General features: G+C 45.2%; 1 protein-coding gene across 7 annotated transcripts in view; it reads right to left on the reverse strand.

Moving 5' to 3' along the window:
* The window catches only part of ARHGAP20 (Rho GTPase activating protein 20), a 101,162-nt gene that overhangs the window by 69,817 nt on the left and 16,447 nt on the right, over positions 1-14,898 (reverse strand). For all 7 annotated transcript variants that reach the window (XM_039519232.1, XM_039519199.1, XM_039519215.1 and 4 more), the window contains one exon: positions 14,360-14,445. In XM_039519232.1, the coding sequence (XP_039375166.1) occupies positions 14,360-14,445 (86 nt within the window). The remainder of the gene's footprint in view (positions 1-14,359; positions 14,446-14,898) is intronic.

Here is a 14,898-nt window from a genome sequence, read left to right on the forward strand (position 1 = left end):
GGAAGAGAGTGGGCACTTGGCCAAAAGAGCCAATGGGAAAGCTAGAACTTTTTAAAATTGAAACAAGACTCCCCTTTTGTCTGTCTGTTGTTCTCGGGGAGAAGCAGACACAGAGCAACTATGCTGTAAGAAACTTGGGGCCAGGTATGAAAAATCATTGGTATCATACCTAAACTACTCTCCTCCCCCTCTCTCCCAGCACCTCCTGCTTCCTGTTAAATAGCTGATCCACGGCAGGTGGGAGGCATTGGGGAGAGGGGCTGATCTGCAGGGCTGCCAGTGGGTGCTGAGCACCCACTATTTTTTTTTCCGTGGGTGCTCCAGCCCCAGAACACCCACAGAGTCGGCACCTATGCTAAACGGACCCTTGGTCTGACATAGTATGGCCGTTCTTAGGTTCTAAAGGGCCAGCATTATCAATCATAACAACAACAAAAGTAAATTGTAAAGTTTACTTCTATATCTGAACTTGAAGCACTCTGAAAACTTTCTTCTGAGCTCCCCCGCTTTTTGCCTCTCTTCCTTTTTTTTTAATAACTCCCCCCCAGCATATTGCTAAGTCTAGAAGCAGCACATTTCAATCTCCAGATGCAAACACATAACTGTAAGCCAGTTTGTATGTAATAAATGAATAACTGATGCGTTTTGCAACACAAATACATGCAGAAGAGAACAGGAAACTCCAATCCGCTGAATTCAAAGGCCATTGGAGGCCCAAGAGTTCACTTTGTTCCTTATTAACGGTTTTAATAATACTTTCCCCTAACTAGTACTGCAGAAAAACAACACCTGGGTCCAAGTGCATAGTTTAAGAAAACCACACACTCCAGCATCACAATTAATCTAGATGAAACATGAATTGAAAGTGCCCTAAATGTCACAATTTGTTCTCTATCATTGTTACTTTAGGTTATTTTAAATGTGTGGCTTTGTATTAAGATGAGAAGCAAGCTGATACACACACAAGTTTTTTTTTTTTTTTTAAAGGCAGTTCTATAGTGTATTAATATTTGCCTGCATTGCATACAAAAGCAAAGCATGTTAATGGGAGCTAATCAAAAACAGAGTTTATGTCCAATGGGAAATTCAGATATTTTAAAATTTGTTTATATCCTGAATCCGGAAAAAAAGTTGAAATTTCATGAACAAAAACAAAAAAAAACAGAAAAAGTTTCTAATTGGAAATTCCCAATTTGAACATTCCTGAATCCAAAAGGTTTCAGTTTGTCAACCCACCGTCTCTGTGGCTGAGCTGCTCTGTTACATGATGGGAGCCACCTACAGGGAATGGCCATGGATGTATCCTGGGACACGTACAATGGGGCACAAGGAACCGGGAACTACAACTCCCATGGGGCTCCACAGCAGCTCAGGCACACACAGAGATTAATGTTGACCTGGCCTGAAATGTTTCATTTTGATCTTCCTAATGGCAAATTCTTCCAAAATAGATATTTTCCCACATTTCCTCATTTCCAAGGGGAATAGGGTAAATTCAAAAATTTTTCAATCAGCTCTCATACTAATATTATTTTGGGGTACTCTGGAAGTGTCTTAATCACAAAACTTTATATGTAAAGCAGGAATGTGATCATCTTGAGCTCATTTGAGAGAAGAATGACACTTTATAGAAGTAGTTACATATATTTTGTCACTCACTTTCTGCATATTTGCATTAAAGCTTAAGCAGTACATTGCTTATCACAAACTAAAGCAAAGTTCCTATTCAGCAAGGCCAGAGCCGGCTCCCGGGTTTTTGCTGCCCCAAGCAGCAGAAAACAAACAAACAAACAAACAAAAAGCCGCGATCACAATAGGTGGCAGCTCCACCCGCCGCTTTCTTCTTCGGCGGCAGGTCCTTCTCTCCGAGAGGAACTGAGGGACCCGCCACCTAATTGCCGCCGAAGAGCCCGACGTGCTGCCACTCCCCCTTGGCCGCCCCAAGCACCTGCTTGCTGAGCTGGTGCCTGCAGTCGGCCCTGAGCAAGGCACTAAGCAAGTGCCTACTGTAAGTTTGCAAGTTTCCCCACTAAAGTCAATGGGACTAGTCACATGCTAAAAGTTAGGAACATGCTTAGGTACACTTCTGAATCAGAGCTTATCTAGGGCCCTGATTCAGTGGTATGTCCCACAACAGGTCCTTTTCTTTTTGGAGGCTTGAATCATTTCCCACTGAAGCAATGGAAAGGCTCCCATTGACTTTAGTAAGAGTTGGATCAGGTCTTTAATCCAGTACTGCAAACTCCAAGCGTTCATGAATCATGGGGCAGCGGGAGAATTTTAAAATCTAGTTTTAAATGGTGGGGTTTTTTATGTGCCTCGTGGTTTGAGTCTTTATGGTTATGGAAAAAACTTGAAAAACTGAGCCCTAAAGACTAGAAACTTTTGCATGGTGTTCTGTTTTGTTTTTTAAATGAAAGCTGAGATTCTCATTATCACATGACTCCAGGACCTAGGGCTCTAAGAAAGAAACAATATGAAACTTGCGATAAAAATCACAAGAGTTGTCAGCAGTTAATCCTTTGGTTTGGGAATTTTTGTTTACATTGTTTCCTCCCTGTAGCGATGTGGGACTGACCCCTGGGGCGTTGTCTCTGGGAATTAGCTTGTCCAGCCTCCGGAGCGCCCTCTGCGGGCCGATGTCCCGCTGTCGCTTGGCCCCCGTGTCCTTCCCAGACATGGTGCCCTGTTATCGGGGGTGCTGCCTCCTGGCCATACACTCCTCAGTCTCTCCAGGTCTCCCCATTCAGGGGAACCTCCACCCACTAACCCCACCTCGCCTCAGTCGTAGGCTACTGCCAGTCACCAACTCGCCCCTGCGCCAGACTGCAGTATAAGCCACTCATCATAGGCAAGGCTGGGTCTGGACCTGCTGCCTCTACCTATTGCTGGGCTGCCCCTTTGCAACCCCAGTATTTGCCTTAGGCCCTCTGCTAGGCCTACAGCCCGGGGGTTTTCCAGGCTGGAGCTCCCCAGCTCCTCTAGCCTTCCCCAGCCCTGCTCCACTCCCAGTACCCTGCTCGGCTCCCTAGCAGCCAGGACCTTCATCTCTCTACCAGCAGAGAGAGACTGAGGGCTTCTGGCTCGCAGCCTCTTATAGGGACCAGCTGGGCCTGATTGGGCCATGGCCCCAGCTGTTACTGCCTTCCCCAATCAGCCCAGGCTTTGCTTCACAGCCTCAGCCCTCTACCAGGGCTGGCTTTAACCCTTCCAGGGCTGGAGCAGGAGACCACCCCGCTACACTCCTCTTCTCACTGTTCTGAAAAACGTCTCTTCTTTCCCATGTTGTTCAATACATATGATGCCTCTTGGACAAATCACTCTAAACCCAGGAATGCAGAATCATAGGTCTGCGACTGTGTTTTTCCCGTCCCTTGAATCCCTCAGAATTCCATTTCTGCCTTGGAGGAATGCTTGGACGATACCTGCCAGCTATCTCACCCTTAACCCTGAGGAGAGAAACTCTGCTGTTGGAGAGGGATGATCCACATGAGGGGGTTTTCTCCTCTTCTATGTCTCTTACTGATGGGAAAAATTCAGGAGGTGAAGAATCTTGGGGTCACTTTTGACCATGCCCTTTCCATGTCCAGACATGCAGTGAAAGAGGTGTTTCTTCAGTAGTGCAGGTCACACCCTTATTTATCCTGTCACAACTCTGTTTCAACAACCGTTGCCCTGAAGACCTAAGAGGTTAATTTAGTGTAATTCTCTCAGACTGGCTCTCTCCGGGGCTTCTCCACCACTTCCAGCTCAGAATACAGCCACACATTTGCTCACTGGTTTGAGCAAACATAATGATCTAACACCCACCAATTATTCACACTAGCTGCTTGTAAAGTGACAGACTGACTTTAACCTGCCGCTGCTGTTTCAAAAGCCCTTATTGTGTAGGCCCCAGGTACAGCAGAAATCTCATCCCTGAGCCCACTTCTAATTGTTATCTCTGCATTTCAGGGATCACACCTTCCCTTGTGGTGGGCTCTGGAATGTGGAATTTGTTTACTCAACATCCATCTCTGCAAATTCTTCCTCACTTAAAGGCCTGAAATCTTCCCAGTTTCCCACAAAGGTATTTCTTAGTGTGACCTCACCTAGCCCCAAGATTACCTTTCTTGCTCATCTTCATTTTTGCCCTCTCTTCCTGCAACAGTATCCCTACATTTGATGTGTTAACAATATTGTGAACTGTTTCCGTTTTGCACAGATTTCCTCCCCCACCACACCTCAGCACTTGGCTGAGGCTGCTTTACAAATACAATTATTAAGATTTGATTACATCGGTAACGCACAAACATTTTGGGCATACCTAAACTCCCACTGCAACTGGGATTGCAGTTTGACTGAATATTATTTATGATTGGTATCCCCGCAGCACCTAAGAGCCCCAGTCCTGGACCAGGATCCCACTCTGCTAAGCACCGTACAAACAAAGAATAAAAAGACAATCCCTGCCCATTACAATATTCTTTTTCATAGCCTGTCCTAAGCAGTTGGGTAGCAATGCTGCTGTAGTAAAGAGCTGCCACATTCCAGAGTTGGCTACGTCTCAGTGCCAAGTGAAGCAACTCCTGTACAGGAACATGATTGAAAAATATTTTGGTATGAAATGCACTATGGGCCTGAACCACTGAAGTCAAATGGGAGCAGAATCTAACACTAATATTAATGTGAGGTGTTAAAATACAACCTATGCATGTTTGGTGATGGGAAAGAAAGAAAGAATGAAAATACAGCACATAGTTGCAAACTGAAATAAAAGTTTAACACGTTAATTAACATCATTGGCCTTTATTCCCCTCCTCCTCACACTTTGATTTCGATAAACACTGAATACTGATCTTCCCAGGGAAGAGGGAATAATAAAGGCTTTCTGGCAATTTACATTTATTAAATCTCTATTTTTGTCTTCATCTAGTCACACAGACAGGCTCATTCACTATCTTTCTGATTAATACCTTAGGAACAGACTGTCCAAGATGTTGGGAACACAATGTATTTGCCTAGAGCCAAGTGGCATGTATTACTAGATAATGCAGACAATCTAAGTTATCTAGGAATACTTAGCATTTGGCCAGGACCCTTCAAAGATAACATGTCAGAATCATTTATTGTGATTTAGAAAAAGGAGCAGTGTTTCCACAAAATATGAAACTTTGATTCTATTTAATGGAAGGAAAAACCCCCTAGGAAATTCCTTAAATCTAGATTTTTTCCCATGCATCTTCAAATATAAAATCTAAAAATCCAAATGAGGATTATTTTCTAATCTATTTCCTTCTGAGGTCTATTGAAGTGTTCTTTTTATAATCCTTCTAAAAATACTATTTAAAAATTTAACACAATCTTTGCTCCTAGCTTATCAAAATTACCCTGTGCTACTCAGTGTGTTTCGCTTCTGACAATTTCACTTGAACATGCAGGAGTCTATTTGCAAATTGCCAAGTAGATCCAAAAATGAAACTGTTTCTAAAATCTTCTGAAATTATATCAGTGTGTTACAGCTTGCCAGAGTTCTGCCTTCTTCTCATGGGAGAAGGAGTCAGCTTCATTTAGAAGTATAACAATTAGGGGAGTATTTTTCAAAAAGCACTCAGTGTTGGCCTAACTCCGCACCTGTTGTAATCAATGGGAGTTTCACAATTGACCCTCAATGCTCTGATGAAACTGATAATTAGAAAAAGGAAATAGATGAGGATGTCAATGCTGGCCCATGATGCCAGCCTCCATTGTTACACTTTCAAACCAGCACCTTCATGCTTTCTCCTATCCTGTCCCTCCCTCTTGAGAGGAGCTCCCTGAAATATATGCAAAGCTACCTCAGTATTCTCCTTCAGATCCCTTCTTCAACTCTCCTCTGCTGTGATGCTTAAAAAAATCTTGATAATAGTTAGGCTGCTGGACAGGGCCGGCTCCAGGCACCAGCTTATCAAGAAGGTGCTTGGGATGGCAAATCTGGAGCGGGGCGGCACTTTCAGGTATTCTGCCGCAATTCGGCGGAGGGTCCCTCACTCCCGCTCGGAGCGAAGGACCTCCTGCTGAATTGCCGCAGATCGCGACTTTTTGGGGGGGGGGGGGCTGCTTGGGGCAGCAAAAGCCCTGGAGCCGGCCCTGCTGCTGGAGCACTGAGACCGCTGCCTGTCATGCTGACCAATATTGCCTCCTGACAGAGGAGTCCTTGCACTCCTCTGTCAGTATCCATCTGCTGTCTCTTATCTTATACTCAGATTGGGAGTTCTTCTAGGGTGGGGATGGTCTTTGGTTCTGTGTTTGTACAACGCCTAGCACAATGGGCTCCTGCTCCATGACCTAGATGCTACATTAATACTAATTATATACGATAATAATAATAATAATAATAATAATACAGACTTAAGTTCCAGACCTACCATGTGCTCCAAGTGGGAGCAGGTGCCACTTCACAAGAGCTCAATGAAGGCTCAGAAACCTGATAGCTATACTAACATCTAATGCCTCTTATCCCTCCAAACAATTTTCCTGCCTGAAAGAATGAGTTGGCTTGAGACAAGTCTCAAATGCTCCATACAAAAGAGTTTTGATATTCATAGATTTCAGGGCCAAAAGGGATCACAATGACCATCTAGTATGACCTCACATATTACACAGACCATCAGATTTCACCCAGTAATTCCCTTTTCAAACCCATAAATTCTAGTGGATCTCTAGAACATATCATTCAGAAAGCCATGCAAACTTGATTGAACCACAATGATACCCAGTAGTAAACAAGATGATTTCAAATGCACACCATTCGCAGGGCCAAATATAATTGACCTGAATTTGGTATATGTCAACATTGCACTTCATGTTGGCTTTGAAGCAGCTTTTGCTTGCCCCTTCTCCACTAGCCTGCTTTGGAAGTCAACTGTCTGGCATTCGAATTCGAAGAACATGATCAGCCCAATAGAGTTGGTGGTATATGATCATAGCTTCGATGCTGGAGGATTTGACTTCGGACATAACACTGATGTTGGTGCATTGGTCATCCCACTTGATTCAAAAGATCTTGCAGCGGCACTGTTGATGGCATCGTTCAAGAATATCGAGGTGTTTACTGTACATGACCCAGGTTTCAGCACCGTACAAGAATGCAGGGATAACAATGGGCTAGTACATGAAAAGCTTGGTTTGATTCTTGATGTCACAATCTTTGAAGACACATTTTCTCAAGCGTCCGAAAACTGCACTGGCACATAGGTGGCAGTATTGAATTTCCTCATTGATGTCAGCTTTCTATGACAGATAGCTGCTGAGGTAAAGGAAGTGATCAACATTCTCCAGAGTCTCTCTATTGATCTGAATTATAGGAGCAGGATCCCAGTGATTCGGAGGCTGTTGGTGGAGTACTTTGGTTTTCCTGGTATTGAGTGCAAGATTGAGTTGGTTGTAGGCCTCAGAGAAAATGTCGACTATTTTTGGAAGATCTTCCAGGTGAGCACACAGGGCACAGTTGTCTGCATATTGGAGTTCAATGACTGATTTTGTGAAAATCTTTGCCTTGGATCACAGGCGACTGAGGTTGAAGAGCTTGCTGTCCCTTTTGTTTTGAATGTCAAGTCCAGAGCGGAGCTTGTCAGCAATGAGAAGAAAGATGATAGCAAGGAATATGGGGGGAAAAAAAGGGTTGAAGCAAGACGCAGCCTTGCTTGACTCCTGTCTTGACTAGGAAGGGGTCCATTTTGGAGCCGCTGCTGACCATCATCACAGACATGTTGTTGTAGAGGAGTCAGAGGACAGCAACAATTTTTGGTGGGCATTCAAATTTAAGGAGAACTCTCCACAGATTCTCACAACTGATAAGAGTCAAATGTTTTTGTAAGGTCAGTGAAGCTCATGTACAGAGGTTGATGTTGTCTGCAGCACTTCTCCTAAAGTTTGTGGGTGATGAAGATCATGTTGGTGGTACCTTGAGATAGTCTGAATCTGCATTGCAATTCTGGGAGGATTTCCTTGGTAAGAGGAAGCAGCCAGCTGAGGAGAATTCTGGCAAGAATCTTTCTGGAAGTGGACAACAGGACAATTCCTCAATAGTTTCCACAATCCAATCAGTCTTCTTTCTTGCAGATGATCATGATCATGGCATCCCTAAGATTGGCTGGGATTTCTTGTGAATTCCAAATCTTGAACATTAGGACGTGAAGCTGGTGATCCAGTTCTTCTCCTCCTTCTTTGAAGATTTTGGCGGGAATTCCATCAGGTCCAGATGCCTTATTGTTCTTCATCTACGTGATGACTTCCTTTACTTCAATGAGTGTTGGTGGGGTTCTAAGGTCATCCTTGACTTAATCCCTCAACATCTCATCAAAGATGCTTTTGTCAATGCTGGAGTCATGATTCAGGAGGTCTTTGAAGTATTCCTTCCATCATTCATTGATCAATTGTCCCTGAGGAGGGTGGCTCCATCCCTAGATCTAAAGGGGATTAGCTCTTGAGTGCTGGGTCCACAGAGGGCTTTAATGGTGTTGAAGAATCCGTGCATATCATGGGTGTTAGCGAGTTGTTGGGATCTCTTTTGCTTTGTTCTCCCACCACTTGTTCTTCAATTCATGGGTTTTCCTTTGAACCTCAGCTTTGAGTTGATGGTGGACATATGGCTTCTGCTTGGAACTGATGTCATTTTGCCAAGCACAAAAGGCTTTGTGCTTACAGTTGATCAGATTTTGGATTTCCTGATCATTCTCATCAAACCAATGTTGATGCTTCCTGGTTGAGAAGCCCAGTGTTCTCTCACATGCAGCATAGACAGCTGATTTGAGTGCTTTCCAGTAATCTTCAGGGCTCTCCATCTCAGTTTTGGTATTCATCAGTTTCTCAGGGAGGCACTGCAAGAACAGGTCACATTTAGTCAGGTCACTGAGACTCTCAACACTGATCTTCTGTCTGGTTGATTTCTTCCACATTTGTTGTTTTGATGCAAGTTTGATGGAAGTAATGGAGCAGATGGGGTGATGGTCCATCCAACAATTGTTGGCACTTGTCATCACTTTGGTGATGTAAACGTCTTCACAATCACGGACAATGACATAGTTGATCAGATGCCAATACTTAGACCCTGGGTGTTCTCATGATGTCTTGTACTTGTTCTTTTGGCGGAACATGGTGTTCATGATAATTAGGTTGTGTTCTGTGCATTTTGTCAGTAGAAGAATTCTGTTAGAATTGGTCTTACCCACTCCTTCCTTTCCGACCATGCCATTCCAGAGCTCCAAGTCATGTCCAACTCTTGCATTAAAATCTTCAAGGAATATGAGTGTGTCCTCTTTGGGGACGGTGGAGAGAATTTGGTCAAGGTTGGCACAGAATCCTTCTTTGGTTTCCTCATCAGCATCAAGAGTTGGAGTGTATGCACCACTGTATGTTGCATGCTGATTCTTGGCAAGTTTAAGGCAGAGAGTGATGAGTCATTCATTGATGCTAACTGATAATTCTGCGAGTTGGTTGACAATTTTGTTTTGTATGGCAAAACCAACGCCCTGGATTCGTTGTTCATCGTCACCTGTTTTTTTCCAGAACAAAGTGTAACTACCACATTGTTCCTTGAGCTGTACTTCTGTATGTCAAGTCTCACTCAGTGCAGCATTGTTGATGTCACGTCTCCTGAGTTCTCTGGCCATGATTGCTGCTCCTCACTCTGTCTAGTTATTTTTCGGTGTTAATCTGGAAGCTCACTTTTCCACTTTGGGTGACCCTGCCCAGAGTGCGAAACTCCAAGCGGCACTGCTCTCAGGATTCTGGGAACAGTCAAGCCGCTCCACATCAAGGTCACGATCCACTGTGGTAGTCTTTCCAATAGATTTCTAGTGTAAAACTTGCTCAAAGTACTTCAAATGCAGCCATCTAATTACGTGAAACAGTGCTAGCATGATCATCCAGTGTTACTTTGTGAAGACAGACAGGCTGGGTTGTATGGAGAAGAAAACCAAAAATAGGAGGGAATATTTTCATCCTTTGGAGGCAATGGGCCATATTCTACTGTTATTCTGGTGTAAATCCAGACTAATTCCATTGGTATCAATGGGATTATACTAGTGTAAATCTAGAGAAAACAGCCACACAGCCCTAGATCACAGCACTATAACAACAACTATCTTATAAAACATTCGGACTCTTCTATACACTAAATTTCTGCCAATTGCCATGATATGTAATTCACTGAAAGCTAAAACAGCCACCTCCAGACATCAGAATGGTTTCTTTAAGAAAGAAAAAAAAATACTGTGAATAACTTTTACATTGCCTGAAGGCAAGTTTGCCCTGCACTTGCATTTTATTAAGTTGTGCCACATGTAGTCTGAGGACACCTGAGATATACAAACTGCTATTGAAATATGACCAGACTCATGTTTCTAAGTATTTCCTGCCTTTATAAAACCTTTGCACTTGCTCATTAATTTCAACAAATATTGAGGCGAACCAGCTGTTGAGGTGAGACGATTCATATAAAATACCTCACAGATGTATGCCAACTTTGCATGGGATCTTATTATCTACAAGTGATTAATCAACCATTAACAAGTCAGTGTATTGGAGTAGTGACATTGGGGATCACTGCCAGAAGGAGACTAATGGATTTTGCTTACAACAAAAGGGAAATAAGTGCTAAAATAGCTTAGAGAGAAAATTTGGAGATTAGAAAACAGTCATTTTGTTGTTCTTTAGCTCTCGTAAAAAGAGAGAACACTTTACAAGAGTTAAACATTTACACAACAAGCAGAGCAGGAAGATCAAATGCATCCAGTTTATTGATAAAGAGGAATGCATTTTGTGCAACAGAAGAGGAAAGCTGAATAGGTTAAAATAGAAATTACAATCCCAACAAAAAATGAAAATACCGGATGATCCAAAGGGTTACCTCGTAGCATAAGCCTGCTTCTATTATAGTGAAAGAAAGTTCTGTCACTGAACTCAACAGAGCAGGTCCTAAAATTTTAGCACTTTCTGTTGGTAGAAATGGCTCCTAATGATTGACTTTTGGGGGAGATCATTATAAATGAGACCCATACTATTGGAAAAGTACATTCTCTGAGGACAGTGGGATACAACACTTGGCTCTTTTATATAGTTCTCTACATATTGAAAGCACCATACAGACATTAACTAAGCTGAGCCCTTGTTTATCCCTTCCAAGGAGATGATACTGAGCTACTGCAGATACAGCTGGCTCTAGACAGGGGACCATTGCAGGGATGGACAGATGTTGAGCTAGATGCCAACAAGTCGAGGAAAACTCTGAAGACTAAGTATTGTGGAAGCCTGTCCCTGTGTGTCCAATCACACCCTCTAGCAGTCACCACTCACAGTATATATGAAGATGCACACCCATCTCTTCTTTGAGAAATTCAATTGTGTGAAAAAGTGTTATTGTGAAATCACAAATTTTAAGGCAGTTGCAAAGATGGTGAGGAAACAGTAAATAACAGATAATAAAAATGAGTTACCATAGAGTCTGAGACATAACTAACTCCTTAATGAGGCAGGTAAGCAACCTGGAAACTAAAGGAAAGCAATTAAGTGACTTGCTCATGGTCACAGAGGAAGTGTCAGAGCCAGGGCTAGAACCCATGAGTTCCTGGCTCCCAATCCCATGTTGAACCGTCAGACTGCACAAAGTAGCATAAACACCATTTAGAGCAGGGGTCGGCAACCTATGGCACGCGTGCCAAAGACGGCACACGAGCCAATTTTTAATGGCACGCGGGAGCCTGCCCGGACTCCGGCAGCCATTAAAAATCCTGCCCAGCCTCGCCCGCTCTCCTCCCGACGTGGGAGCAGAAGCATAGCTGTGTGCACGGGGTGGGCAAATGGCCCCACTCTCCCAGCACGGCAAGCCGTGGGGTCCGCACTCTGGGGCCGGAGCGCCGGCCGAGCGCAGCAAGCTGCCGGCCCCTCCCCCGCCTTCTCCCCTCCCCTGGAGCCCTGCTGCCGCGTGCAGCGCTCTGGGGGTTGGGGCTGTGCACTCCCACAGGGCAGCGTGTGGCTCCGCGGGGAGGCAGACACACTCCCTGCTCAACTGGAGTTCTGTCGCCGGCGCGCGCAGCGCTCTAAGGGCCGGGGCTGTGCTCTCTGGCGGGGCAGCGTGTCTGGCTCTGCGTGGAGCCTCAAGGTAAAGGACCCAGGGCTGGGAGGGTTAGATAAGGGGTGGGGGCAGTCAGGGGACAGGGAGCAGGGTGGGTTGGTTTGGGAGGGGGGGTCCCGGGGGGGTGTTATGGGCGGGGGTCTCTGGAGGGGGCAGTCAGGGAGCAGGGGAGTCCTGGGGTTTGTGAGGGGGCAGGGAGTGGATAGGGGTCAGGGCAGTCAGGGGACCGGGTGCAAGGAGGGTCAGGGGGGGGCAGTTAGGGTGGGGGGGTCTCTGGAGGGGTGGTCAGGAGACAAGGAGCTGGGGGGTTGTATGAGTTAGGAGTTCTGGGGGTCCTGTCAGGAGGCAGGAGTGTGGAGAGGGGTTGGCGCAGGCAGGGAGTGGTGGGGGGTTGGATGGGTCGGGAGTTCTGGGGGTCCTGTCAGGGGGCGGGGAGTGGTTGGATGGGGCATGGGAGTCCTGGGGGTCTGGCTGGGGACGGGGGGTGTGAATAAGGGTCGGGGCAGTCAGGGACCAGGTAGGGGGTAGGGTCCAGTCCGAGGACAAGGAACAGGAAGGCTTAGATATGGGGTGGGGTCCCAGGACGGGGTAGTCAGGGGACAAGGAGCAGCGGGGTTGGGAGTTCTTAGGGGGGCAGTCACCCAGCCCTCTCCCCTGAGCCCTGACCCCCCACACACACACCACGCCCTCTGCCCTGAGCCCCGCACACCCCCCAGGGCCCTGCCCTGAGCCCTGTACTCCCTCATACACACCCAGCCTTCTGCTTGACTCCTTCATCCTCCACCCCACAACCCTAGCCCTGACACCGGCACCCCCACCCATATCCAGCCCCCCCTCTGCCCTGACACCTACACCCCCCACATACCCAGCCCCCAGCCTTGACTCCAGCCCTCTGCCCCCAGCCCTCTGGGTCCCGGCCCCGCACAGCCTGCTGCTGGTCTTGGGTTCTGGCTGACGGACCCTTGCCAGCCGGGGTCCCGGCCACAGGCCTCGCTCAGCCCTCTGCCAGCCTAGGTGAACAGCACCCCAGACCAGCAGCAGGCTGAGCGGGCCGGCAGCGTAAGATCAACATTTTAATTTCATTTTAAATGAAGCTTCTTAAACATTTTGAAAACTTTATTTTACAATACAACACTAGTTTAGTTATATAATATATAGACTTATAGAGAGAGACCTTCTAAAAAACATTAAAATGTATTACCGGCACGCGAAACCTTAAATTAGAGTGAATAAATGAAGACTTGGCACACCGCTTCTGAAAGGTTGCCGACCCCGGTTTAGAGAGTTTTTTCTATGTTTCTCCTTTTGATTCAAAGACAATAAAAAGACCTGTAGCAGCTTCTAGAACTTTCAATTTACCTTCCTTTGTTTTTTTGCAACTCTGATATTTTCTCAGAATTCTTTTCAGATTTTTCAAGTGCTGTGGAATTCCACTGGATGACAAATATGGATCCAGGTATTAAGTAGATCAAACAGCAAATTTTCCAAGGCCCACACATTAATTCCCTAAATTCCACACCACAGTGTGGGAAATAGCGATTCTTTGTATAGTTGTGCTTTAATTTTCCCTAATTATGCTTCTCAGTAAGGTTCTCCATGTAGTCTGACATAATAACATTCTACTTGACTGTTCACTATTTCATAAACATTGGTACTTTGCAGGTTTAAAGTCTATTGAATTGTTAATAAGATGCCAACATAGCACAAGAGGAGAGTTATGTACAGTAATGTATCATAGAATCTTAGCTCATACAGCAACTGGTACTGAATTATACTTAGTGCTGCATATGGGCATGCGGGGGGAAGGGTGGGGATGAAAGAGGGAATCATTCACCCTCCCTCCCTGCCCATTCCATCAGCAGAGCAGGCAGCCATGATTTGGAGTTGACTAATGCTGCCTGATGGGCTGAGGAGCTCAAATAAGGCAGGCCTGGGTGTGGCTGGAGAGCAGCTATGCTTGCCTCCTTGGCATATCACCCAGCATTAGGACAGCTGTGCTAGAGAGCAGCACTGAAAATGCCTTTTAAAAGATGTAGCAAGAGCCACCTCTCCATGCACGCCACACCGCACCTCTGTATGCATTATGCCTTCCAGTAGATATTATGCCAATGTAGCTAGCAGTGAAGGACACTTCCTGCCACTCCTCAATATGGCACTGCCTGAAGACATAATTTAGCCTAGTTTGGATAATTGCTTGTCAAAAACATCTCAAGATTTGGGCTTAGGAACTGGAAAAAGCACAACCAGCAAAATACATCAACTTACCTGGTGATAGTTCTGGACTTATTAAGTGCTTTGCTGAGGACCAGAGATGGTGCAGACTGACGTCTTTGAGCCAGACTCTTCATCTTCTGATTGGAAAGAGAAACAAAAGGAACCAGAGGTGAGATTTTAAACACTAACTGAATGTATACAGACATTCCTCTCCTGTCTCCATTAATCTAACTGGAGTGCTATCTCAAAAGACTGATAACACTAAGTGTCAGCATTAACTATTTAATTGCTGATTATTGGATAGAATGGGAAAGCGAATGGCAGTGAAACTCACAAAAGGCAGGGAAGAAATTGGGGATTACTGCAAGGAAGGAATAAATGAGGGGAGCCACAGACAAGGAAGATAGAGAAAGACAATGGATGGGGAAGAAAGCGGGGGAGAGAGAAAAATAGCAGTAGTTCTAGAGAGCAGTGTATTTTTCTACTGAGTGAAGCTGAGTATTACAATAAAGTGCAAAACAACTAAGATTATTCTTCTCCAACGAGGTGATTTTCAAAAGCACCCAAAGGATTTACAAGTACACATTACA

The sequence above is a fragment of the Mauremys reevesii genome, linkage group 1 (genome assembly GCF_016161935.1).
Source record: "Mauremys reevesii isolate NIE-2019 linkage group 1, ASM1616193v1, whole genome shotgun sequence".
In the NCBI taxonomy this organism is placed as follows: domain Eukaryota; kingdom Metazoa; phylum Chordata; order Testudines; family Geoemydidae; genus Mauremys; species Mauremys reevesii.